This window comes from Budorcas taxicolor, chromosome 13 (assembly GCF_023091745.1).
Source record: "Budorcas taxicolor isolate Tak-1 chromosome 13, Takin1.1, whole genome shotgun sequence".
NCBI classification, from domain to species: Eukaryota; Metazoa; Chordata; class Mammalia; order Artiodactyla; family Bovidae; genus Budorcas; species Budorcas taxicolor.
Window position 1 is genome coordinate 73,713,737 of NC_068922.1, and position 27,976 is coordinate 73,741,712.

General features: G+C 43.2%; 1 protein-coding gene across 1 annotated transcript in view; it reads left to right on the plus strand.

The window, feature by feature from the left end:
* The window catches only part of LOC128058094 (uncharacterized), a 127,368-nt gene that overhangs the window by 56,538 nt on the left and 42,854 nt on the right, over window positions 1-27,976 (plus strand). Inside the window, 2 exon segments of the mRNA XM_052650456.1 lie at window positions 2,235-2,378; window positions 7,946-8,082. Of these exon segments, the coding sequence (XP_052506416.1) occupies window positions 2,235-2,378; window positions 7,946-8,082 (281 nt within the window).

Genomic DNA, 27,976 nt, shown 5'->3' on the forward strand with positions numbered 1-27,976 from the left:
TCTTTCCTCTCCCATAGGACTACTTGCTTTACTCCTGCCTCATCCAGTTGGCTCTAAGCACCATGAGAGCAAGTCTTCCCTTTGTCCCTAGAATTTGCCCAGCTCCATGCCCATAGGATAGAGTCTGTAATAGAAGTAAGGATGGAAGCAATGCGGGAGAAAAGCTCCTCATGACTGCAGTGAAAGTAGAGCCTGGGATGTGAATTCCTGACTCTTGCTGTAATTTTCTTTGTCACTACAATCTCACCTTTCTCCTCCACCCCACCAGCACTTTGAAAGCCTTGGGAACGTGGCTGCCTGGATGCTACCAGAGAGGCTGGGACCACTTCATTTCCTTATAAATGTGATTGCCAGTCATGAAATCACATCGAAAATTTTTGATGCATCATCTGTGTTAGTATCAAGAAGATTTTCCTGGTTGGTGTTTGTTTGTGTGAGTGTTAGTAAAATAGAAATATGTGGGAATACTTGAAAAACAGGCAAGTGTTTTCCTCCTGACTTTCAGCTGTGTGTCTTGCAGCAAGTCACTTTTCTGTAGCTGTAGTTCAGTATCTTCATCTCCAATACAGGAATAATAATAGTTGACTGATAAGATCGTTAAAGAAGAGCAAGCTATCTTTTTATTAACACTTCCTGTGAGTCCACAGGACAGGTCACCATTTTAAATGCCCTCCAGGACAAGTGAGTAATGTGAATGGAAGTATTTTGTGTGAGGTGGAGGCAGGCAGACCATGCAAAATGGTGGGGCTTACGGAAATTGGAGAGAATGCTCCTCTCCTGAGAAGAGAGCTGCATGAGGATATGTCACCAGTTTTCCCTTTCTTAAGGATTTTTAGGATTAGATGAATTATTTTTCATGTGTCTGGGACAATGCTTGCTTCCAAGAAGAATTTAACTTTTACCTGGAGTATACTCACTACTATTATTATTACTGCTACAAAGGATTTTGCCTTCTTGGGAGAAGGGATATATGCCTGTTGCATCCATTGCTGCCACATGATGTGGGCAGCACGGGTCTCATGTGATACCTGAAGACGCAGGATTATGAGAGTTTTAAATCCTCAGGATAAAAATTAGGAAAATGCAGAGCTGGTACCCACACCGAGGTCCGGTGGCCCCATCACCAATGAGGGAGAGAGCAGGAGGAACGGGATGGCTACTGTTGTTCCTTCAAGGTCCCTTGATGTCCACTCAGGCAGACAGCTCTCCTGTTGTGAAGCCAGATGACAGATGACTGTGGGTCATGCTGTGTATACAGGTTCAGCTCCCTGCTTCCCTTCTGTCCCTTCCCCTTACTTGTTTTTTGATGCATAAACAGAGTTATAGTCCAGGATGACATCACCTTCACCAACTAAGTTCCTGCCTGGACCAATACCAGGGCCAGAGTTCCTCGGTTCCAAAGACCACTAGTGTAGAGTCCCGACTTGTGGTTGGGGTAGTTGGGTGGTAAGTAACCTTCCAAGGTCCCTGAGATCCACTCTAGCCCCTGAGGTCTATTTTGGCATGTAGCTCTCCTGTTGGTGAAACCAGATGAGGGGCAGTGGGTGGTCATGCTCTGGAGATGTGTTTATGTCTCTACTTCCATTCTGCCCTCTCCCGTTACTTTATTTCTACCCAGAATATCAGGGTTTGTGCCCTAGTGGGGATTCTCTTCCCTGGCTCCACATCTCTTTGGACCAGTTTCAAGTGAACAGCTTGTGTGTTCCAGCAGAGATGCAGGAAACTCACCTGTGTCATTCCTGCCTTCTGAAGTGAGTAGGGTTAATGTGAGAGCACTGACATGTAGATATGAAGACAGCTGCCTGAGGCTGTAAAGGAGCACCTGGCCTAACACACTGCTGATCACCTAGCGGTCCTCTGATCTGCTCTCATCCACCCACAGACTATCCTTCACGTGCCATGCAGTGCTGAAGGTGCTGGGATGCTTCTTGAGGGCCATATTGGACAAAATTCCACCTGTAGAATCACGATCTGTGTTTTCAAGAGACCACAGACAGAGTCAAGTTTGTGGACTGAAGTCACTGTTCATTTGCCTTGAGCAGACACAAGCAGGACAGAGGATCCTGGCGAGCTGCATTCCACGGGGTGTCAAAGAGTCAGACAAGATGAAGTGACTCAGCAGACACGGATGCACAGGCAATGGAAGATGGGGAGATTACACATTGTACATGACTGACCCCAAATCCACTCCTTTCCACTGGCCTGTTCTTACCCATCTGCTTGTATGTAAACAGATCTGTCAGCATCCTTCTTTCCACAGACGCCCTTCTGCAAGGCCACAAACATGAGCAGACTCAGCCTTTTGGCAGCCTCACTGATTTTGCTGGACACCGTTCTGGCCGGCATTCCAGGGGATGAAACCAGCATCCAGGTCCAGAGTAAAGTTTCCCTTTGAAAGAGGATGCTTGTGGCTGTAGAGTGGAGAGTGGCCTCTAGGGGCCAAAGGGCAAAAACAGAGGACTCTGGCAGACTGCTGTATTGTCCAGGTGAGCCATGTTGAAGTGTGTATCCATACTGTTGCCTGGATTGATCTCAGTTCAGTAGAACAACCACTTGCTCTGTTAAGACTTCTGTGGAGGTATCATCACAGATCAGGATTCATTAAATCTTTAGGCGTTTGTGACGTATTCATGCTTCTAACCCTTGCCTCTCCTCGAGGTTTGGAAACAGGGAAAAGCAGAAGGTGAGAATTAAAACATACCTATGGCTGGTTCATGATGATGACTGACAGGAAACAACAAAATTCTGTAAAGTAATTATCCTACATGAAAAATATATAAATTAAGAAAAAGAAAAAACCTCAACCTCCCAATCAGGTGTTTGTTACCCAGGCAAACAACCTCCTTTCTAAGATTAGATTTGAGTTTTTCTGGTCAGTGTCTGCACATTGTAAAAGACTCCCTTGATGCTGCCATCTCTTAGGAAATCCAATCATTTTAGGAGATTGGCTTCAGGACTTGTTAGAAGACCAAATTAATACTTGTTGTATAAGTAAGAGTATCAGTATTCCTTCAATATTCCTTTATTCCAGTGCCCATGGTGTGAACAAAGTGGACAAAGTGGGAGGTTTTCTTCCATGCCCTTCTCCATTAAACCATGACAGCTTCACACTGTGTTTTTCATAGTGGAAACTTTCAACTATACACATGTATAGATCATATATTATAAACTGGTGGACCATTGTCCAGCTCCAGTCATGATCAAAATATGGAGAATAACCATAATGTGTATCTTTTATGCTTGTTCCATTTGCAGCTACTCAGTGGAAACATGCCAATTCATGTATAAATATCAGTAATGATATGCAATTATTTAAAATATTACCCTGTCAATCTGAAATTAACAATATGAATAATAATGTCCTGCAAAGCAGTATATGAAATGGCCCTTTCATATTCACACCCATACCACTCTCTATCGCAAACAAACTGGTATTTTCTGTATTTTACATTTTAGACCCAGCTGTGATGACCATCTTCATATTTCACTGAGATCCTTCCATCACTACAGCCCTGTGGCCTGAGTCTGCCTGAAGCCTCCATTCATGGGTCCCTGCAAGGCCCCAAAAGCAGACACAGTTACAATGCCACATCCAGTTACTGGCAGATTTTGTACCTGGTAGCTAAAATGATAAGAACAAAGACTACAGTGGCAGACTCGCTGGAGGCAAGAATATACAATGGATTAGAGAAAATCTCTTTAGCAAGTCGTGCTGGGAAAACTGGTCAACCACTTGTAAAAGAATGAAACTAGATCACTTTCTAATACCATACACAAAAATAAACTCAAAATGGATTAAAGATCTAAACATAAGACCAGAAACTATAAAACTCCTAGAGGAGAACATAGGCAAAACACTCTCCGACATACATCACAGCAGGATCCTCTAGGACCCACCTCCAAGAATACTGGAAATAAAAGCAAAAATAAACTAATGGGGCCTAATTAAAATTGAAAGCTTCTGCACAACAAAGCAAACTATAAGCAAGGTGGAAAGACAGCCTTCTGAATGGGAGAAAATAATAGCAAATGAAGTAACTGACAAACAAGTAATCTCAAAAATATACAAGCAAGCTCCTGCAGCTCAAGTCCAGAAAAATAAATGACCCAATCAAAAAATGGGCCAAAGAACTAAATAGACATTTCTTCAAAGAAGACATATAGATGGCTAAGAAACACATGAAAAGATGCTCAACATCACTCATTATCAGAGAAATGCAAATCAAAACCACAATGAGGTACCATTTCACACCAGTCAGAATGGCCGCGATCCAAAAGTCTACAAGCAATAAATGCTGGAGAGGGTGTGGAGCAAAGGGAACCCTCTTACACTGTTGGTGGGAATGCAAACAAGTACAACCACTATGGAGAACAGTGTGGAGATTCCTTAAAAAACTGGAAATAGAACTGCATTATGACCCAGCAATCCAACTGCTGGGCATACACACCAAGGAAAGCAGAATTGAAAGAAACATGTGTACCCCAATGTTCATCACAGCACTGTTTATAATAGCCAGGACATGGAAGCAACCTAGATGTCCATCAGCAGACGAATGGATAAGAAAGCTGTGGTACATATACACGATGGAGTATTACTCAGCCATTAAAAATAATACACTTGAATCAGTTCTAATGAGGTGGATGAAATTGGAGCCGATTATACAGAGTGAAGTAAGCCAGAAAGAAAAACACCAATACAGTATACTAACGCATATATATGGAATTTAGAAAGATGGTAACAATAACCCTGTATACGAGACAGCAAAAGAGACACAGATGTACAGAACAGTCTTTTGGACTCTGTGGGAGAGGGTGAGGGTGGAATGATTTGGGAGAATGGCATTGAAACATGTATAATATCATATGTGAAATGAATCGCCAGTCTAGGTTCAATGCAGGATACATGATGCTTGGGTCTGGTGCGCTGGCAAGACCCAGAGGGATGGTGCAGGGAGGGAGGTGGGAGGGGGTTCAAGATGGGGAACACGTGTACACCGTACACCCGTGGCAGATTCATTCATGTATGGCAAAACCAATACAATATTGTAAAGTTAAAAAAAAAAAAAAGACCCCTGCTGGTACTATCCTATCGTGGGTAAGACAGCAGGCAGGGCATAAGGAGAGGGGAAGGGCTGGGGAAAGAGGTGAAGCTCAGGAGGGTACACACTTCTCTTAACCACCCACGGTGACTATTTTCCTCGCTGTCTCCTGGGAGAATTGGCTGCAGTATCCTTAGAAATCATGGGCTGAGCATGTCCTCCAGGGGCCAGCTTGGGAAAAGGTCAGCCCTAGAAGCACCATCCTGATAATATGAGCTTACTCTCATGCTCCCCTTTCTTAGATGGGAAGAGTAAGCCAGCCCAGAGCAGGTCTGCAGTGCTCTTGTGTCGCTTCCTTCTTGTTGGTCATTGTGATCCTGAGAGCACTGTGGTTTCTCATCTCTAGGATGAGGTCCTAGAAATGTACCCTAGGTCCTGTCTGGGTACACAGTGTCCAGGTGTGGGACTTCAGGGGTTCAATCAGCAAGTTCCTCTTCCTTTGTTTAGGCCATGGGAACTGGGCTCCCCTGAGATGCTAAAGTCCAAGGAGCACCCAGTCAAGGCTGCTCTCTGGCTGCTTGTGAGAATAATCAGCCTTTCCCTCTTGCTTCTTAACCCTACTTTCCTCAGCAGAAATCTGCCTCTTTCCTCTCCCATAGGACTACTTGCTTTACTCTTGCCTCATCCAGTTGGCTCTAAGCACCATGAGAGCAAGTCTTCCCTTTGTCCCTAGAATTTGCCCAGCTCCATGCTCATAAGATACAGTCCATAAATATTGAAGTAAAGATGGAAACAATGTGGGAGAAAAGCTCCTCATGACTGCAGTGAAAGTAGAGCCTGGGATGTGAATTCCTGACTCTTGCTGTTATTTTCTTTGTCACTACAATCTCACCTTCCTCCTCCACCCCACCAGCACTTCGAGAGTCTTGGGAACGTGGCTGCCTGGATGCTGCCAGAGAGGCTGGGACCACTTCGTTTCTTTGTAAATGTGATTGCCAGTCATGAAATCACATCGAAAATTTTTGATGCATCATCTTTGTTAGTACCAAGAAAATTTTCCTGGTTGGTGTTTGTTTGTGCATGTGTTAGTGAAATAGAAATATCTGGGAATACTTGAAATACAGGCAAGTGTCTTCCTCCTGATTTTCAGCTGTTTGTCTTGCAGCAAGTCACTTTTCTGTAGCTGTAGTTCAGTATCTTCATCTGTAATAAAGGAATAATGATAGTTGATTGATAAGATCATTAAAGAAGAGCAAGCTATCTTTTTCTCAACACCTCTTGTGAGTCCACATGACAGGTCACAATTTTAAATGCCCTCCAGGACAAGTGAGTAATGTGAATGGAAGTATTTTGTGTGAGGTGGAGGCAGGCGGATCATATGAAATGGTGGTGGTGTGGAAGTTTGAGAGAATGCTCCCCTCTTGAGAAGAGAGCCCCACGAGGATATGTTACTAGTTTGCTCGCTTTCTTTAAAGATTTTTAGGGTTAGATAAATTATATGTTTCATGTGTCTAGGATAATGCCTGCTACAATGAAGAATTTAAGTTTTACCTGGAGTAATTATTCATTATTATTATTACTACTACAAAAGACTTTGCCCTCTAGGAAGAAGGAATATATGCCTGTTGCATCCATTCGTCCACAGCAACCACATCATGTGGACATCATCGGTCTCATGTGATACCTGAAGACACAGGGTTCTGAGAGTTTTAAATCCTAAGGCACAAAGTTAGGAAAATGCAGAACTAGTACCCAAACCGAGGTCCTGTGGCCCCATCACCAATGAGGGAGAGAGCGGGAGGAATGGGGTGGCCACAGATGTTCATTCAAGGTCCCCTGAGGTCAACTCAGGCAGACAGCTCTCCTGTTGTTGAAACCAGATGACAGATGACTCTTGGTCATGCTGTGTATACAGGTTCAGCTCCCTGCTTCCCTTCTGTCCCTTCCCCTTACTTGTTTTTTGATGCATAAACAGAGTTATAGTCCAGGATGACATCACCTTCACCAACTAAGTTCCTGCCTGGACCAATACCAGGGCCAGAGTTCCTCGGTTCCAAAGACCACTAGTGTAGAGTCCCGACTTGTGGTTGGGGTAGTTGGGTGGTAAGTAACCTTCCAAGGTCCCTGAGATCCACTCTAGCCCCTGAGGCCTATTTTGGCATGTAGCTCTCCTGTTGGTGAAACCAGATGAGGGGCAGTGGGTGGTCATGCTCTGGAGATGTGTTTATGTCTCTACTTCCATTCTGCCCTCTCCCGTTACTTTATTTCTACCCAGAATATCAGGGTTTGTGCCCCAGTGGGGATTCTCTTCCCTGGCTCCACATCTCTTTGGACCAGTTCCAAGTGAACAGCTTGTGTGTTCCAGCAGAGATGCTGCCACAACAGTTGCAGGAAACTCACCTTTGTCATTCCTGCCTTCTGAAGTGAGTAGGGTTAATGTGAGAGCACTGACATGTAGATATGAAGACAGCTGCCTGAGGCTGTAAAGGAGCACCTGGCCTAACACACTGCTGATCACCTAGCGGTCCTCTGATCTGCTCTCATCCACCCACAGACTATCCTTCACGTGCCATGCAGTGCTGAAGGTGCTGGGATGCTTCTTGAGGGCCATATTGGACAAAATTCCACCTGTAGAATCACGATCTGTGTTTTCAAGAGACCACAGACAGAGTCAAGTTTGTGGACTGAAGTCACTGTTCATTTGCCTTGAGCAGACACAAGCAGGACAGAGGATCCTGGCGAGCTGCATTCCACGGGGTGTCAAAGAGTCAGACAAGATGAAGTGACTCAGCAGACACGGATGCACAGGCAATGGAAGATGGGGAGATTACACATTGTACATGACTGACCCCAAATCCACTCCTTTCCACTGGCCTGTTCTTACCCATCTGCTTGTATGTAAACAGATCTGTCAGCATCCTTCTTTCCACAGACGCCCTTCTGCAAGACCACAAACTTGAGCAGACTCAGCCTTTTGGCAGCCTCGCTGATTTTGCTGGACACCGTTCTGGCCGGCATTCCAGGGGATGAAACCATCATCCAGGTCCAGAGTAAAGTTTCCCTTTGAAAGAGGGTGCTTGTGCCTATAGTGTGGAGAGTGGTCTCTAGGGGCTGAAGGGCAGAGACAGAGGACTCTGGCAGCCTGCTGTATTGTCCAGGTGAGCCATGTTCAAGTGTGTATGCACATTGTTGCCTGGATTGATCTCAGTTCAGTAGTATAACGTGAACAACTTGCTCTGTTGAGATTTCTGTGGGAGCATCATCACAAATCTTTAGGCATTTGTGATGTATTCACACTTCTAACCCTTACCTTCCCTTGAGGTTTGGAAACAGGGAAAAGCAGAGGGTGAGAATTAAAATATACCTATGGCTGATTCATGTTGGTGATTGACGGAAAACAACAAAATTCTGTAAAGTAATTATCCTACTTACAACAAAAAAATATAAATTAAGAATAACCAATTAAAATTTAAATTAAAAAAAAGAATAATAGAAAAAACTCAACCTCCCAATCAGGGAGTTTCCATTAAACCATGACAGCTTCACACTGTGTTTTTCATAGTGGAAACTTTCCACTATACACGTGTACAGATCATATATTATACACTGGTGGACCATTGTCCAGTTCCAGTCATGATCAAAATATGGAGAATAACCGTAATGTGTATCTTTTATTCTTGTTCCATTTGCAGCTAATCACTGGAAACATGCCAATTCATGTATGAATATCAGTTCAGTTCAGTTGCTCAGTTGTGTCCGACTCTTTATGACTCCATGAATCACAGCATGCTAGGCCTCCCTGTTCATCAGAAACTCCCGAAGTTTACCCAAACTAATGTCCATAGAGTCAGTGATGCCTTCCAGCCATCTCATCCTCTGTCATCCCCTTCTCCTCCTGCCCCCAATCCCTCCCAGCATCAGGTCTTTTCCAATGAGTCAACTCTTTGCATGGGGTGGCCAGAATATTGGAGTTTCAGCTTCAGCATCAGTCCTTCCAATGAACACCCAGGACTGATCTCCTTTGGAATGGACTGGTTGGATCTCCTTGCAGTCCAAGGGACTCTCAAGAGTCTTCTCCAACACCATAGTTCAAAAGCATGAGTTCTTCAGCACTCAGCTTTCTTCACAGTCCAACTCTCACATCCATACATGATTACTGGAAAAACCATAGCCGTGACTAGTCGGACCTTTGTTGGCAAAGTAATGTCTCTCCTTTGAATATGCTATCTAGGTTGCTCATAACTTTCCTTCCAAGGAGTATGTGTGTTTTAATTTCATGGCTGCAATTACCATCTGCAGTGATTTTGGAGCTCCCCAAAATAAAGTCTGACACTGTTTCCACTGTTTCCCCATCTATCTGCCATGAAGTGATGGGACCGGATGACATGATCTTAGTTTTCTGAATGTTGAGCTTTAAGCCAACTTTTTCACTCTTCTCTTTCACTGTCATCAAGAGGCTTTTTAGTTCCTCTTCACTTTCTGCCATAAGGGTGGTGTCATCTGCATATCTGAGGTTATTGATATTTCTCCTGGCAATCTTGATTCCAGCTTGTGCTTCTTCCAGCCCAGTGTTTCTCATGATGTACTCTGCATAGAAGTTAAATAAGCAGGGTGACAAGATACAGCCTTGACGTACTCCTTTTCCTATTTGGAACCAATCTGTTGATCCATGCCCAGTTCTAACTGTTGCTTCCTGACCTGCATATAGGTTTCTCAAGAGGCAGGTCAGGTGGTCTGGTATTCCCATCTCTTTCAGAATTTTCCACAGTTTGTTGTGATCCACACAGTCAAAGGCTTTGGCACAGTCAATAAATCAGAAATAGATGTTTTTCTGGAACTCTCTTGCTTTTTCGATGATCCAGCAGATGTTGGCAATTTAATCTCTGGTTCCTCTGCCTTTTCTAAAACCAGCTAGAACATCGGGAAGTTCATGATTCATGTATTGGTGAAGTCTAGCTTGGAGAATTTTAAACATTACTTTACTAGTGTGTGAGTGAGTGCAATTGTGCTGTAGTTTGAGCATTCTTTGGCATTGCCTTTCTTTGGGATGGAATGAAAACTGACCTTTTCCTGTCCTTTGGCCACTGCTGAGTTTTCCCAATTTGCTGGCATATTGAGCGCAGCACTTTCACAGCATCATCTTTCAGGATTTGAAATAGCTCAACTGAAATTCCATCACCTCCACTAGCTTTGTTCGTAGTGATGCTTTCTAAGGCCCACTTGACTTCACATTCCAGGATGTCTGGCTCTAGGTGAGTGACCACACTTTCGTGATTATCTGGGTCGTGAAGATCTTTTTTGTACAGTTCTTCTGTGTATTCTTGCCACCTCTTCTTAATATCTTCTGCTTCTGTTATGTCCATACATTTCTGTCCTTTATTGAGCATGAAATATTCCCTTGATATCCCTAGTTTTCTTGAAGAAATCTCTCGTCTTTCCCATTCTGTTGTTTTCCTCTATTTCTTTGCACTGATTGCTGAGGAAGGCTTTCTTATCTCTCTTTCTTATCTTTCTTATCTCTTGCTATTCTTTGGAACTCAGCATTCAAATAGGAATATCTTTCCTATTCTCCTTTGCTTTCTACTTCTCTTCTTTTCACAGCTGTTTGTAAGGCCTCCTCAGACAGCCATTTTGCTTTTTTGCTTTTCTTTTACATGGAGATTGTCTTGATCCCTGTCTCCTGTACAATGTCACGAACCTCTGTCTTTAGTTCATCAGGCACTGTGTCTATCAGATCAAGTCCCTTAAATCTATTTCTCACTTCCACTGTATAATCATGAGGGATTTTAATTTTTATGCAATTATTTACAATATTATCCCATCAGTCTGAAATTAACAACATGAATAATAATGTCCTGCAAAGTAGTATGTGAAATGGCCTTTTCATATTCACAAAGTGATATTTTCCCTTTTAGACCCAGCTGTGATGACCATCTTGGTATTTCACTGAGATCCTTCCATCACTACAGCCCTGTGGCCTGAGTCTGCCTGGAGCCTCCATTCATGGGTCTCTGCAAGGCCACAATAAGCAGACACAGCTACAGTGCCACATCCAGTTTCTGGCAGATTTTGTATATGGTAGCTAAAATGATAAGAACAAAGACCACAGTGGCAGCCTCGCTGTGTTAAGACCCCTGCTGGTACTATCCTATCGTGGTTAAGACAGCAGGCAGGGCATAAGGAGAGGGGAAGGGCTGGGGAAAGAGGTGAAGCTCAGGACGGTACACACTTCTCTTAACCACCCACGGTGACTATTTTCCTTGCTGTCTCCTGGGAGAATTGGCTGCAGTATCCTTAGAAATCATGGGCTGAGCATGTCCTCCAGGGGCCAGCTTGGGAAAAGGTCAGCCCTAGAAGCACCATCCTGATAATATGAGCTTACTCTCATGCTCCCCTTTCTTAGATGGGAAGAGTAAGTAAGCCAGCCCAGAGCAGGTCTGCAGTGCTCTTGTGTCACTTCCTTCTTGTTGGTCATTGTGATCCTGAGAGCACTGTGGTTTCTCATCTCTAGGATGAGGTCCTAGAAATGTACCCTAGGTCCTGTCCGGGTACACAGTGTCCAGGTGTGGGACTTCAGGGGTTCAATCAGCAAGTTCCTCTTCCTTTGTTTAGGCCATGGGAACTGGGCTCCCCTGAGATGCTAAAGTCCAAGGAGCACCCAGTCAAGGCTGCTCTCTGACTGCTTGTGAGAATAATCAGCCTTTCCCTCTTGCTTTTAACCCTACTTTCCTCAGCAGAAATCTGCCTCTTTCCTCTCCCATAGGACTACTTGCTTTACTCTTGCCTCATCCAGTTGGCTTTATGCACCATGAGAGCAAGTCTTCCCTTTGTCCCTAGAATTTGCCCAGCTCCATGCCCATAAGATACAGTCCATAAATATTGAAGTAAAGATGGAAACAATGTGGGAGAAAAGCTCCTCATGACTGCAGTGAAAGTAGAGCCTGGGATGTGAATTCCTGACTCTTGCTGTAATTTTCTTTATCACTACAATCTCACCTTCCTCCTCCACCCCACCAGCACTTCGAGAGTCTTTGGAACGTGGCTGCCTGGATGCTGCCAGAGAGGCTGGGACCACTTCATTTCCTTATAAATGTGATTGCCAGTCATGAAATCACATCGAAAATTTTTGATGCATCATCTTTGTTAGTATCAGGAAGATTTTCCTGGTTGGTGTTTGTTTGTGTGAGTGTTGGTGAAATAGAAATATGTGGGAATACTTGAAAAACAGGCAAGTGTCTTCCTCCTGACTTTCAGCTGTGTGTCTTGCAGCAAGTCACTTTTCTGTAGCTGTAGTTCAGTATCTTCATCTCCAATACAGGAATAATAATAGTTGACTGATAAGATCATTAAGGAAGAGCAAGTTATCCTTTCATCAACACCTCTTGTGAGTCCACATGACAGGTCACAATTTTAAATGCCCTCCAGGACAAGTGAGTAATGTGAATGGAAGTATTTTGTGTGAGGTGAAGTCAGGAGGACCATATGAAGTGGGGGTGCTTGTGGAAGTTTGAGAGAATGCTCCCCTCCTGAGAAGAGAGCCCACGAGGATATGTCACTAGTTTGCTCACTTTCTTTAAGGATTTTTAGGGTTAGATGAATTATATGTTTCATGTGTCTAGGATAATGCCTGCTACAATGAAGAATTTAAGTTTTACCTGGAGTAATTACTCATTATTGTTATTATTACTACTACAAAAGACTTTACCTTCTCAGGAGAAGGAATGTATGCCTGTTGCATCCATTCGTCCACAGCAACCACATCATGTGGGCATCATCGGTCTCATGTGATACCTGAAGACACAGGGTTCTGAGAGTTTTAAATTCTAAGGCACAAAGTTAGGAAAATGCAGAACTAGTACCCAAACCGAGGTCCTGTGGCCCCATCACCAGTGAGGGAGAGAGCAGGAGGAATGGGGTGGCCACTAGTGTTCTTCCAAGGTCCCCTGAGGTCGACTCAGGCAGACAGCTCTCCTGTTGTTGAAACCAGGTGACAGATGACTGTGGGTCATGCTGTGTATACAGGTTCAGCTCCCTGCTTCCTCTCTGCTCCCTCTCCTTACTTGCTTTTTGATGGGTAAACAGAGCTGTAGCCGAGGATGACATCAATCTCACCAGTAAGTTCCTGCTTGGACCTATATCAGGGCCAGAGTTCCTTGGTTCCAAAAACCACTAGAGTAGAGTCCTGAGTTGTGGTTGGGTTGATTGGTGGTAGGTAATCTTCCAAGGTTCTGAGATCCACTCAAGACCCTGAGGCCCACTCTGGCAGGTAGCTCTCCTGTTATGTGAAACCAAGGGAGGGTAGTGGGTGGTCACGCTCTGGAGACATGTTTATGTCTCTACTTCCATTCTGCCCACTCCCTCTACTTTATTTCTACCCAGAATATAGGGTTTGTGCCCCAGAGGAGATTCTTTTCCCTGGCTCAACATCTGTTTGGACCAGTTCCATGTAAATATCTTCTGTGTTCCAGTAGAGATGCTGCCACAATGGTTGTAGGAAGCTTACCTGTGTCATACCTGTTCTGAAGTAAATGGGGTTAATGTGAGAGCACTGTCATGTAGATATGAAGACAGCTACCTGAGGCTGTAATGGAGGACCTGGTCTAACACACTGCTGATCACCTAGCAGTCCTTTGATCTGCTCTCATCCAGCCACAAAGCATCCTTCACGTGCCATGGAGTGTTCTAGGTACTGGGATGCTTCTTGAGGATCATATTGGACATAATTACACCTGTAGGATCACATTCTGTGTTTTCATGAAACCACAGACAGAGTCAAGTTTGAAGAGTGAAATCACTGTTCATTTGCCCTGAACAGACACAAGCAGGACAGAGGAGCCTGGCCAGCTTCAGTCTCTGGGGTGTCAAAGAGTCAGACTCAGCAGACACAGCAGACTCAGCAGACACAAAAACACAGGAAGAAGCAGGAGTATGGGAGGTTGGGAGATTACACATTGTATGTGACAGACCCCAAATCTTCCATTTCCACATTCCCCTGCTTCTGGCCCATTCATACCCATCTGCTGGGGTGTAAACAGATCTCTGAATATCCATTTTTTCATAGATCCCCTTCTGCAAGACTGCAAACATGAGCAGACTCTGTTTCTCTGCAGCCCTGCTCATTTTCTTGAACACTGTTCTGGCCAGCATTCTGGGGGATAAAACCAGCAACCAGCTCTGGGGTTCATAACAGCTCACCTGTCCTCTACAGACTGGAGGAAAAGGAGGTGAGTGCATGGAAAGGGTGGGAAGAGGGGTGTGGAGGATGCTGCCAGCCCTCTCTGAATTTCTTCTCGGAAGTGAGCAGTTGAACTCCAGCACATTTCTTGACTCTCAAAATGTATCAATATATGTTCTGCTTTTAATAAAATTATCCCACCTCATTTTACAAAATCATGAATTTCATCTCGGAGACTGTCTATTACTAGTCTCTACCTTGTCCCTAAATGTCATTTAGACTAGTAAAAAGATTCATATTTGTTTTTTGTCCTGGTTCATGCCCCAGGAATCCAGAAACTCTTGGAATTTATTGTCTTTCCTATTAACTGGGAGAAATCTGTGAGGGATCAGACCTTAGGTAGTATCTGTGCACACCTGGACTCCAGAATATGCCATCATATGATTAGAAGGTTAGAATTATCTGTCCCCAGCCTCTCTGGGGAAGAGAGAATGGATACTGAGTTCCATCAAGAATGGCCAAAGATTCAATCATACTGACCACTTCAAACTGTCGATTAAAATTCATGAACACTGCATTCAGATAATTTCAAAGGGGTAATATCATCAAGATTTTGTAAGGGTGGCTTGTCCTGAGATGGTGTGGAGGGTCAGCATTTCCTACTATCTCTTTCCTTATGCTTCTCCTCCCTTTCGCTTTCTAGGAGTTTTATATTTTATAATATGGGACCATAAGTAAAGGCCAGGAGGAGCTACCCCACATCCAAAGTAAGATAAAACCAAGTAAGATGGTAGGCCTGAGAGAGGGCATCAGAGGGCAGACAGACTGAAACCACAACCACAGACAACAGGCCAGTCTGATCACATGGACCTCAGCCTTGTCTAACTCAATAAAACTAAGCCATGCCATGTGGGGCCACCCAAGATGGATGAGTCATGGTGGAGAGGTCTGACAGAACGTGGTCCACTTAGGAGGGAATGGCAAACCAGTCAGTATTTTTGCTTTGAGAACCCCATCAACAGTATGAAAAGGCAAAAAGATAGGACACTGAAAGAGGAACTCCCCAGGTCGGTAGGTGCCCAGTATGCTACTGGAGATCAGTGGAGAAATAACTCCAGAAAGAATGAAAGGATGGAGCCAAAACAAAAACAACATCCAGTTGTGGATGGGACTGGTGATAAAAGCAAGGTTTGATGCTGTAAAGAGCAATATTGCATAGGAACCTGGAATGTTAGGTCCATGAATCAAGGCAAATTGGAAGTGGTCAAACAGGAGATGACAAGAGTGAACATCGACATTCTATGACTCAGCTAACTAACATGGACTGGAATGGGTGAATTTAACTCAGATAACCATTGTATCTACTACTGTGGGCAGGAATCCCTTAGAAGAAATGGAGTAGCCATCATAGTCAAGAAAAGAGTCCAAAATGCAGTACTTGGATGCAATCTCAAAAACGACAGAATGATCTCTGTTCGTTTCCAAGGCAAACCATTCAATATCACGGTAATCCAAGTCTATGCCCCGACCAGTAATGCTGAAGAAGCTGAAGTTGAACAGTTCTATGAAGACCAACAAGACCTTCTAGAACTAACACACCCAAAAGATGTCTTTTTCATTATAGGGGACTGGAATGCACAAGTAGGAAGTCAAGAAACACCTGGAGTAACAGGCAAATTTGGCCTTGGAGTACAGAATGAAGCAGGGCAAAGGCTAATAGAGTTCTGCCAAGAGAACACACTGGTCATAGCAAACACCCTCTTCCAACAACACAAGAGAAGACTCTTGTAGAGTCTGATTTTGACACCAAAATCAGATTGATTATATTCTTTGCAGCCAAAGATGGAGAAGCTCTATAGTCAGAAAAAACAAGACCGGGAGCTGACTGTGGCTCAGAACTCCTTATTGCCAAGTTCAGAGTGAAATTGAAGAAAGTGGAGAAAACCACTAGACCATTCATGTATGACCTAAATCAAATCCTTTATGACTATACAGTGGAAGTGAGAAATAGATTTAAGGGACTAGATCTGACAGAGTGCCTGATGAACTACGGATGGAGGTTCATGACATTGTATGGGAGACAGGAATTAAGACCACCCCAAGAAAAAGAAATGCAAAAAAGCAAAATGGCTGTCTGAAGAGGTCTTACAAATAGCTGTGAAAAAAAGGGAAGTGAAAAGCAAAGGAGAAAAGGAAAGATATAAGCATCTGAATGCAGAGTTCTAAAGAATAGCAAGGAGAGATAAGAAAGACTTCCTCGGTGATCAGTGCAAAGAAACAGAAGAAAACAATAGAATGGGAAAGACTAGAGATCTCTTCAAGAAAATTAGAGATATCAAGGGAACATTTCATGCAAATATGGGCTCATTAAAGGACAGAAATAGTATGGACCTAACAGAAGCAGAAGATATTAAGAAGAGGTGGCAAGAATACACAGAAGAACTCTACAGAAAAGATCTTCACGACCCAGATAATCATGAAAGTGTGGTCACTCACCTAGAGCCAGACATTCTGGAATGTGAAGTCAAGTGAGCCTTAGGAAGCATCACTATGAACAAAGCTAGTGGAGGTGATGGAATTTCAGTTGAGCTATTTCAAATCCTGAAAGATGATGCTGCGAAAGTGCTGCACTCAATATGCCGGCAAGTTTGGAAAACTCGGCAGTGGCCAAAGGACTGGAAAAGGTCAGTTTTCATTCCATCCCAAAGAAAGGCAATGCCAAAGAATGTTCAAACTACCACACAATTGCACTCATCTCACGTGCTAGTAAAGTAATGTTTAAAATTCTCCAAGCCAGGCTTCAGCAATACGTGAACCATGAGCTTCCAGATGTTCAAGCTGGTTTTAGAAAAGGCAGAGGAACCAGAGATCAAATTGCCAACATATGCTGGATCATTGAAAAAGCAAGAGAGTTCCAGAAAAACATCTATGTCTGCTTTGTTGACTATGCCAAAGCCTTTGACTGTGTGGATCACAAGAAACTGTGGAAAATTCTGAAAGAGATGGGAATACCAGACCACCTGACCTGCCTCTTGAGAAATCTGAATGAAGGTCAGGAAGCAACAGTTAGAACTGGGCATGGATCAACAGACTGGTTCCAAATAAGAAAAGGAGTACATCAAGGCTGTATATTGTTAGCCTACTTATTTAACTTATATGCAGAGTACATCATGAGAAACGCTGGACTTGAAGAAGCACAGGCTGGAATCAAGATTGCTGGGAGAAATATCAATAACCTCGGATATGCAGCTGACACCACCCTTATGGCAGAAAGTGAAGAGGACTAAAAAGCATCTTAAGTTCAGTTCAGTTGCTCAGTCGTGTCCGACTGTTTGCAACCCTATGAATTGCAGCACGCCAGGCCTCCCTGTCCATCAGCATCTTGATGACAGTGAAAGAGGAGAGTGAAAAAGTTGGCTTAAAGCTCAACATTCAGAAAACAAAGATCATGGCATCTGGTCCCATCACTTCATGGGAAATAGATGGGGAAACAGTGGAAACAGTGTCAGACTTTATTTTTGGGGGCTCCAAAATCACTGCAGATGGTGACTGAAGCCATGAAATTAAAAGATGCTTACTTCTTGGAAGAAAAGTTATGACCAACCTAGATAGCATATTGAAAAGCAGAGACATTACTTTGCCAACAAAGGTCCATCTAGTCAAGGCTATAGTTTTTCCAGTGGTCAAGTATAGATGTGAGAGTTGGACTATAAAGAAAGCTGAGCGTAGAAGAATTGATGCTTTTGAACTGTGGTGTTGGAGAAGATTCTCGAGAGTCCCTTGGACTGCAAGGCGATCCAACCAGTCCATTCTTAAGGAGATCAGTCCTGGGTGTTCATTGGAAGGACTGATGCTGAAGCTAAAACTCCAATACTTTGGCCACCTGATGCGAAGAGCTGACTCATTTGAAAGGACCCCGATGCTGGAAAGATTGAGGGCAGGCGGAGAAGGGGATGACAGAGGATGAGATTGTTGGATGGCATCATTGACTCAATGCACATGGGTTTGGGTGGACTCCGGGAGTTGGTGATGGACAGGGAGGCCTGGCGTGCTGCGGTTCATGGGGTTGCAAGGAATCAGACAAGACTGAGCAACTGAGCTGAACTGATAAGTAAAGGGTCCCCATTTCTGTGAGCAATTCTGATAACTTGTTCAACATTGGAGTTCAGTCAAAGAATATCTGAATTAACAGTCAGTTGGTCACATGTGTAAGTGACCCCAAGGCTTGTGATAAACACTTAAAGTGTGGGCCGACCTCAAGGATGGAGCCCTCACCATGTGGGATATGGGTCACCTCTGCTGATTTAGTTTCAGAAGTGAATTGACTCCTGTATGCCCAGTGAGTGTGAGGGAATAGGTTGCTGTTGGCAAAGACCCCACATGTTTGGTGTCAGGGACAAAATGCAGACTCACTGTTTTCTTCCGTTTGTGTCTGGGGTGAGATTCAGGGACAGGGAACTATAATATGTTGAACAGAGCATTTAGAACCCCTCAGTATTTCTCTGCATTTCCAGAATTTCCGACAGAATCAGGGACTTGATTAAATGGGTTGTGACAGATTGTGTCTTGTCCTCATCCTACCACCTAGATTCTGTGTGTTCTGTGATAGTCTGATCTGCAACTTTTTCATGAAAGCAGGGGCACTAAGTTTCTAGAGATTTTTGAAAGGATTACTAGTTATGAGTACAGAGTTCACACCTTTGTGGTCAGCAGTGTCCATTTTCCACCAAAAATTTTCATCTGAAATACTTGTTAACCTACGTAAATTTCTTTGTGACATATCCTAAAAAACATACGCATCAAATAATGATTATATCCCGGTGATGAAGTTAATCAAAGAGTTGAGTGACAGCTGAGGGTCTTCTCTTCAGAGGCAATGGCAGGCAGAGGAAGAAATGCAGTACTTTGTTGAGTTTGCTCTTGGGGCTAGGGTTGCTTTTTCCAGGCTGGTATGATATTAGTCAAGAGTCAATGCCCTTCCCTTTGTGCCCCTGTCAGGCTACATTTTATTTTCCTATATTGATATAGATGACAGTTACATGCATAATTATATAGACAGGCCTCATCATCATAGAATAATTTTACTCTATTCACTGTCTTCAATGATGGTGCACTTGGCATGAGTACAAAACAGGAGAGTCATTTACTTGAGAAATATTTATCCAAATGTATCTTTTTGATTCTGAGAGCATAGTCTTTAAGTAGGAAACAGCTATAAACAAAATATAGTAAAATAATATACACACAATAAAGGAGGGGAGCACACAATAAAGTTGGGGAAAATTCTGTTCCAGGTTATGATGAGTGTTGTGAAGAGAGAGACAGATGGGGATAAAGGAGGCTGGCAAGGGTCAGGGAAATGCTCTGTGATAAGGGGTTTTGAGCAGATGCTTCCAAAAAAGTGCCTGAATGTTTGAGTAGCAGCCAGGACCAGAGTGGCTGAGGCTGAGAGGGTTGAGGAACAGGGGAGTGGAGGAGATGAGACAGAGAGGACCTGGGGACAAGTTATGAAGAGGCTTGTAGAACTTTAAGAATCAGAATTTGACTCTCAGAAAGCTAGGGGTTCACTGAGGGACAGGTCATGAGAACCATGGGATAGGATTCACTTTGAAACAGGATCTTTGTTGCTATAGCATGGCGAGTGGCTTCTAGGGCACAAAGGGCCAAGGCAGCGGCCCCTGGGTGGGCTGCTGCATTTTCCAGGTGAACCACGTGAAGTGTGTATCCATATTGTTGCCTGAATTGAACTCGGTACATAAGAACAACACAAATCACTTGCTCTGTTGAGATTTCTGTGGTGGCTTAATCACAAATCAGGATTCATTCAGCCTTTAGCCATTTATGATGTATTCACCATTCTAACCCTTGCCTCTCTTTGAGTTTTGGGGGAAGGAAAAGCAGAGGCTGCAACTAAAACCTATACCTATGGCTGTTCATGTTGATGTTTGACAGAAAGCAACAAAATTCTGTAAAGCAATTTTCCTTCAATTAAAAATATATATAAAAATAAAAACAAATCAACCACCAAATCAGGTGTTTGTTACCCAGGCAAACAACCTCCTTTTGAAGGTTAGGTTGAGGCTTTGCTGGTTACCTCTCTCACATCATAAAAGATTCCCTTGGTGCTGTCACCTCTAAGGAAAACCAGTAGTTTTTGGTGCTCAATTCTGGGACCAGTTAGAAGATCAAACTAATACCTCTTATATAAATTAGAACATCAGTATTCTCTCAATACTCCTTAATCCCAGTGACCATGATATAAACAAAGTGAACACAGTGGGGGGTTTTCTTCCATTCGTTCCTCCATTAAATCACGATGCCTTCACAGTTTCTTTTTTATACTGGAATCTTGCAACTATATACATCTACAGATCAGTGTATTATATGGAGAATACTCTTAATATGTACCTTTTTTTCTTGTTATATTTGTAGCTAAGCAGTGGAAAAATGCCAAATCATGTATAAATGTCAGTGATGATATGTAATTATTTACAGTATTACCCTGTCGATCTGAAGTCTAACAACATTAACAATAATGTACTACAAAGCAGGATATGAAATGGCCTTTTCACATTCACACCCATACCACTCTGTATCGCAAACAAACCGGTATTTTCTGTCTTTTACCTTTTAGACCCAGCTGTAATGACCATCTTCCTATTTCACTGAGATCCTCCCATTCCTACAGCCTTGTGGCCTGACGTCTGTCTGTAGCCTCCATTCAAGTGTCCCTGCAAGGCCAAACTAAGCAGACACAGTTAAAATGCCACGTCCAGGTTCTGGCATATTTTTGCATATGGCAGCTAAAATATTAAGAACAAAAACTACAGTGGTGGCCTTACTGTTTTAAGATGCCTGCTAGTGCTATCCTATCCTGGGTAAGACAGCAGGCAGGGCATGGGATAGGGGAAGGGCTGGGGAAAGATGTGGCACTCAGGAGGGTACACACTCCTCAAAACTGCATACAGTGACTATTTTCCTCGCTGGTTCCTGGGAGAAGTGGCTGCAGTGTCCTTAGAAATCATGGGCTGATAAACATAATAAAAGTTATAGAAGACAAACCCACAGCAAACATTATCCTCAATGGTGAAAAATTGAAAGCATTTCCCCTAAAGTCAGGAACAAGACAAGGGTGCCCACTCTCACCACTACTATTCAACATAGTTTTGGAAGTTTTGGCCACAGCAATCAGAGCAGAAAAAGAAATAAAAGGAATCCAAATTGGAAAAGAAAAAGTAAAACTCGCACTGTTTGCAGATGACATGATCCTCTACATAGAAAACCCTACAGACTCCACCAGAAAATTACTACAGCTAATCAATGAATATAATAAAGTTGCAGGATATAAAATCAACACACAGAAATCCCTTGCATTCCTATACACTAATAATGAGAAAATAGAGAGAGAAATTAAGGAAACAATTCCATTCACCATTGCAACAAAAAGAATAAAATACTTAGGAATATATCTACCTAAAGAAACAAAAGACCTGTATATAGAAAACTATAAAACACTGGTGAAAGAAATCAAAGAGAACACTAATAGATGGAGAAATATAACGTGTTCATGGATCGGAAGAATCAATATGGTGAATATGAGTACACTATCCAAAGCAATCTGTAGATTCAATGCAATCCCTATCAAGCTACCAACGGTATTTTTCACAGAGCTAGAACAAATAATCTCACAATTAGTATGGAAATACAAAAAACCTCGACTAGCCAAAGCAATCTTGAAAAAGAAGAATGGAACTGGAGAAATCAACCTGCCTGACTTCAGGCTCTACTACAAAGCCACAGTCATCAAGACAGTATGGTACTGCCACAAAGACAGAAATGTAGATCAATGGAACAAAATAGAAAGCCCAGAGATAAACCCATGCACCAGTGGACACCTTATCTTTGACAAAGGAGGCAAGAATGTACAATGGAGAAAAGACAATCTCTTTAATAAGTGGTGCTGGGAAAACTGGTCAACCACCTGTAAAAGAATGAAACTAGATCACTTTCTAACACCATACACAAAAATAAACTCAAAATGGATTAAAGATCTAAATGTAAGACCAGAAACTATAAAACTCCTAGAGGAAAACAGGCAAAACACTCTCTGACATACATCACAGCAGGATCCTCTAGGACCCACCTCCAAGAATACTGGAAATAAAAGCAAAAATAAACAAATGGGACCTAATTAAACTTAAAAGCTTCTGCACAACAAAGCAAACTATAAGCAAGGTGGAAAGACAGCCTTTAGAATGGGAGAAAATAATAGCAAATGAAGCAACTGACAAACAACTAATCTCAGAAATATACAAGCAACTCCTGCAGCTCAATTCCAGAAAAATAAATGACCCAATCAAAAAATGGGCCAAAGAACTAAATAGACATTTCTCCAAAGAAGACATACAGATGGCTAAGAAACACATGAAAAGATGCTCAACACCACTCATTATCAGAGAAATGCAAATCAAAACCACAATGAGGTACCATTTCACACCAGTCAGAATGGTAGCTATCCAAAAGTCTACAAGCAATAAATGCTGGAGAGGGTGTGGAGAAAAGGGAACCCTCTTACACTGTTGGTGGGAATGCAAACTAGTACAGCCACTATGGAGAACAGTGTGGAGATTCTTTTAAAAACTGGAAATAGAACTGCCATACGACTCAGCAATCCCACTGCTGGGCATACACACCAAGGAAACCAGAATTGAAAGAGACATGTGTACCCCAATGTTCATGCAGCACTCTTTATAATAGCCAGGACATGGAAGCAACCTAGATGTCCATCAGCAGACAATGGATAAGAAAGCTGTGGTACATATACACAATGGAGTATTACTCAGCCATTAAAAAGAATACATTTGTATCAGTTCTAATGAGGTGGATGAAACTGGAGCTGATTATACAGAGTGAAGTAAGCCAGAAAGAAAAACACCAATACAGTATACTAATGCATATATATGGAATTTAGAAAGATGGTAACGATAACCCTGTATGCGAGACAGCAAAAGAGATACAAATGTATAGAACAGTCTTTTAGACTCTGTGGGAGAGGGAGAGGGTGGGATGATTTGGGAGCATGGCATTGAAACATGTATAATATCATATGTGAAACGAATCATGAGTCCAGGTTCGATGCATGATACAGGACGCATGGAGATGGTGTCCTGGGATGAGCCAGAGGGATGGCATGGGGAGGGATGTGGGAGGAGGGTTCAGGATGGGGAACACGTGTACACACATGGTGGATTCATGTTGTTGTATTTCAAAACCAATACAATATTGTAAAGTAATTAGCCTCCAATCAAAATAAATAACTTTATATTAAAAAAAAAAAAGAAATCATGGGCTGAGCATGTCCTCCAGGGGCCAGCTTGGCAAAAGGTCAGCCTTAGAAGCGCCATCCTGATAATCTGAAGCTTACTCTCAAGCTCCCCTTTCTTAGATGGGAAGATTAATTCAGCCATGCCACAGACAGGTTGGTAGTGCTACTGAGTACCCCACATTGGCTTCAAAAATTCACTTCTTTCTGGTCATCACTGCGATCCTGGGAGGACTTGCTGTTGCTCATTTTTAGGATGGCCTATGTACTGACCAGGTACAGAGTGTCCAGGTGTGGGGCTTCAGAGATTCAATCAGCAAGTTCCTCTACTTTTGCAAAGGCCATGGGAACTGGGGTCCCCTGAGATGCTGATGTCTAAGGAGCAGCCAATCATGGCTTGTGAGAATATTCAGCCTTTCCCTCTTGCTTCTCAACCCGACCTTTCTCAGCAGAAATCTGCCTCTTTTCTCTTCCATAGGACTACTTGCTTTACTCCTGCCTCATCCAGTTGGCTCTAAGCACCATGAGAGAAAGTCTTCTCTTTATCCCTAGAACTTTGCACAGCTCCAGGCACATAGGATAAGTCCATTAATATTGAAGTAAGGATGGAAATAATGCAGGAGAAAAGCTCTTCATGACTGCAGGAAAAGAAGAGCCTGGGATGTGAATTCCTGACTCTTGCTGTAATCTTTTTTGTCAATACATCCTCACCTTCATCCTCCACGCCAACAGCACCTTGAGAGCCTTGGGAATGTGGCTGCCTGGATGCTGCCAGAGAGGCTGGGACCACCTTACTTCTTTGTAAATGTGACTGCCAGTTATGAAATCACATCAAAAATCTTTGATGCATCATCTTTGTTAGTATCAAGAAGATTTTCCTGGTTGGTGTTTGTTTGTTTGTGTATTAGTGAAATTGAAATATCTGGCAATATTTGAAAAACAAGCAAGTGTTTTCCTCCTGATTTTCAGCAGTTTGTCTTGCAGCAAGTCATTTTTCTGTAGCTGTAGTTTGGTATCTTCATCTCTAAAACAGGAATAATGATAGTTGATTGATAAGATTGTTAAAGAAGAGCAAGCTATCTTTTTATCAACACTTTCTGTGACTCCACATGACAGGTCACAGTTTTAAATGCCCTCCAGGACAAGTGAGTAACGTGAATGAAAGTATTTTGTGTGAGGTGGAGGCAGGCGGACCATATGAAATGGTGGTGCTTGTGGAAGTTTGAGAGAATGCTCCTCTCCTGAGAAGAGAGCCACATTAGGATATGTCAACAGTTTCCCCCACTCTTTAAGGATTTGTAGGATTAGATGAATTATATGTTTCATGTATCTAGGATAATGCCTGCTACAATGAAGAATTTAAGTTTTACCTAGAGTAATACTACTACAAAAGACTTTGCCTTCTAGGGAGAAGGAATGCCTGTTGCATCCATTGCTTCCACAGCAACCACATCATGTGGGCATCATCGGTCTCATGTGACACCTGAAGACACACGGTTCTGAGAGTTAAATCCTCAGGCACAAAGTTAGGAAAATGCAGAGCTGGTACCCAAACCAAGATCCTATGGCCCCATCGTCAGTGACAGAGAGAGCAGGAGGAATGGGGTGGCTATCTGTGTTTTTCCAAGTTCCCCTGATGTCCACTCAGGCATACAGCTCTCCTGCTGGTGAAACCAGACGATAGATGACTATTGGTCATGCTGTGGGCACAGGTTCAGTTCCCTTCTTCCCCTCTGCTCCCTCCCATTACTTGCTTTTGATGCATGAACAGAGTTATAGCCCAGGATGACATCACCTTCACCAGCTAAGTTCTTGCCTGAACCAATGTCAGAGCCAGGGTTCCTCGGATCCAAAAACTACAGTGTAGAGTCCTGAGTTGTGGTTGGGGTAGATTGGTGGTAGGCAATCTTCCAGTTCCTGAGATCTACTCTAGCTTCTGAGGTCCACTCTGGCGCATAGCTCTCCTGTTATGTGAAACCAGGCAAGGGGCAGTGGGTGTCATGCTCTGGAGACATATTATTCTATTTCCATTCTGCCCACTCCCTTTACCTTATTTCTATCCAGAAATAAAGGGTTTGTGGCCCAGATAGAGATGTTTTCCCCTGGCTCAACATCTCTTTGGACCAGTTCCAAGTAAATAGCTGTGTGTTCCAGGAGAGGTGCTGCCACAACGGTTGCAGGAAACTTACCTGTGTCATACCTGTCCTCTGAAATAAATGGGGTTAATGTGAGAGCACTGACATGTAGATATGAAGACAGCTGCCTGATGCTGTAAAGAAGGACCTGGCCTAACACACTGCTGATCACCTAGCAGTCCTTTGATCTGCTCTCATTCACCCACAGACCATCTTTCACGTGCCATGCAGCACTCTAGGTGGGATGCTGGGATGCTTCTTGAGGGCCATATTGGACAAAATTCCACCTGTAGGATCACATTCTGTGTTTTCACGAGATCACAGAGAGAGTCAAATTTGAAGATTGAAGTCACTGTTCATTTGCCCTGAGCAGACACAAGCAGGACAGAGCATTCTGGCGAGCTGCAGTCCATGGGGTGTCAAAGAGTCAGACAAGATGAAGTGATTCAGCAAACACACAGGCACAGTGAGAAGTAGGACAATGGAAGGTGGGGAGATTGCACGTTGTACATGACTGACCCCAAATCCTCCATTTCCTCACTTCCTTCTTTCTCACCTGTTCTTTCCCATCTGCTTGGGTGCAAACAGATCTGTGAACATCTGTCTTTCCATAGATGCCCTTCTGCAAGGTCACAAACATGAGCAGACTGCTTCTCTGAAGCCTCGCTCATTTTCCCTGGGCACCATTCTGGCCAGCATTCCAGGGATGAAACTAGCAACCAGGTCTGGGGTATGTCCCAGGTCACCTCTCCTCTACAGACTGGAGGGAAAGGAGGTGAGTGCATGGAAGGGGTGGGAATAGGGGTGTGGAGGATGCTGCCAGCCCTCTCTGGATTTCTTCTGGGAAGTGAGCAGTTGAACTCCAGTACGTTTCTTGACTCTCAGAAAGCATCAATATGTGTTTTGCTTTTAATAAAATTCTCCCACCTCATTTTACAAAATCATGAATTTCATCTCTGAGACTGTCTATTACTAGTCTCTACCTTGTCCATAAATGCCATTTAGGACAGTTAAAATATCCATATTTGATCCTTTTCCTGGTTCATGCCCCAGGAATCTGGAAACTCTTGGAATTTATTGTCTTTCTCTAAGTACTGAAATCTGTGAAGGATCAGACTTTAGATAGTATCTGTGCACACCTGGACTCCAGAATATGCCATCATATGATTAGAAGGTTAGAATTTTCAGTCCCCAGTCTTCTGGGGAAGAGAGAATGGATACTGAGTTCCATCAAGAATGGCCAAAGATTCAGTCAAACTGTCAATTAAAACCCTCGAACACTGCATTCAGAGCCTTTCAGAGGGGTGATAACATCAATGGTTTAAGGGAGGAGTGTCCTGAGATGGCATGGATGCTCAGAATTTCCTTTTTCCTCTCTGCCTTTTGCTTCTCCTCCCTTTTGCTGTCTTGGAGTTTTATTTTATTCAGTACGGACTTTATATAAGAGGGGACCTTAAGTAAAGGGTCCCCATTTCTGTGAGTGATCCTGATACCTTGTTCAGCATGGCGGTTGGGTCAAACAATATCTGATTTAACAGTCAGTTGGCCACAGGTGTAAGTGACCCCAAGGCTCATGATCAACACTTGGAAGTGTGGGCTGTCCTCAAGGATGGAGCCCTCACCGTGTGGGGTCTGGGTCACCTCTGCGGATTTAGTGTCAAAAGTGAATAGACTGCTGGATGCCCAGTGGGTGTGGGGGAACTAGTTGCTATTGGCAGAGACCCCACATGTTTGTTGTCAGGGACAAAACCCAGACTCACTGTTTTCTTCCATTTGTGTCTCAGGTGAGATCCAGGGTAAGGGGACTATAATATGTTGAACAGAGCATTTAGAACCCCTCAGTAGTTCTCTGCATTTTCAGAATTCCTGACAGAATCAGGGCCTTGATTAAATGGGTTTTGACAGATTGTGTCTTGTTCTCATCCTACCACTTACATGCTGTGTGTCCTAGAATATTCCCATCTGCAGCTTTTACATGAGAGCAGGGTCACCATGTTTTTACAGATTTTTAAAAGGATTACCAGCCATGAGTACAAAGAATTTACACCTTCGTTGTCAGTTGTGTCCATTTTCCAGCAAAAATTTTTGTCTCAAAGTCTTGTCGACCTATCTATTTTTCTCCATGACACATCCAAAAAAAAAAAAAAAAACCCCACCACATATGTGTCAAATAATGATCATATCCCTGTGATGAAATTAATCAGAGAGTTGTATGAGAGCTTAGGGTCTTCTCCTCAGAGGCAACTGCAGGCAGAGCAAGAAATGCAGTACTTTGTTGAGTTTGCTCTTGGGGCCAAAATTGCTT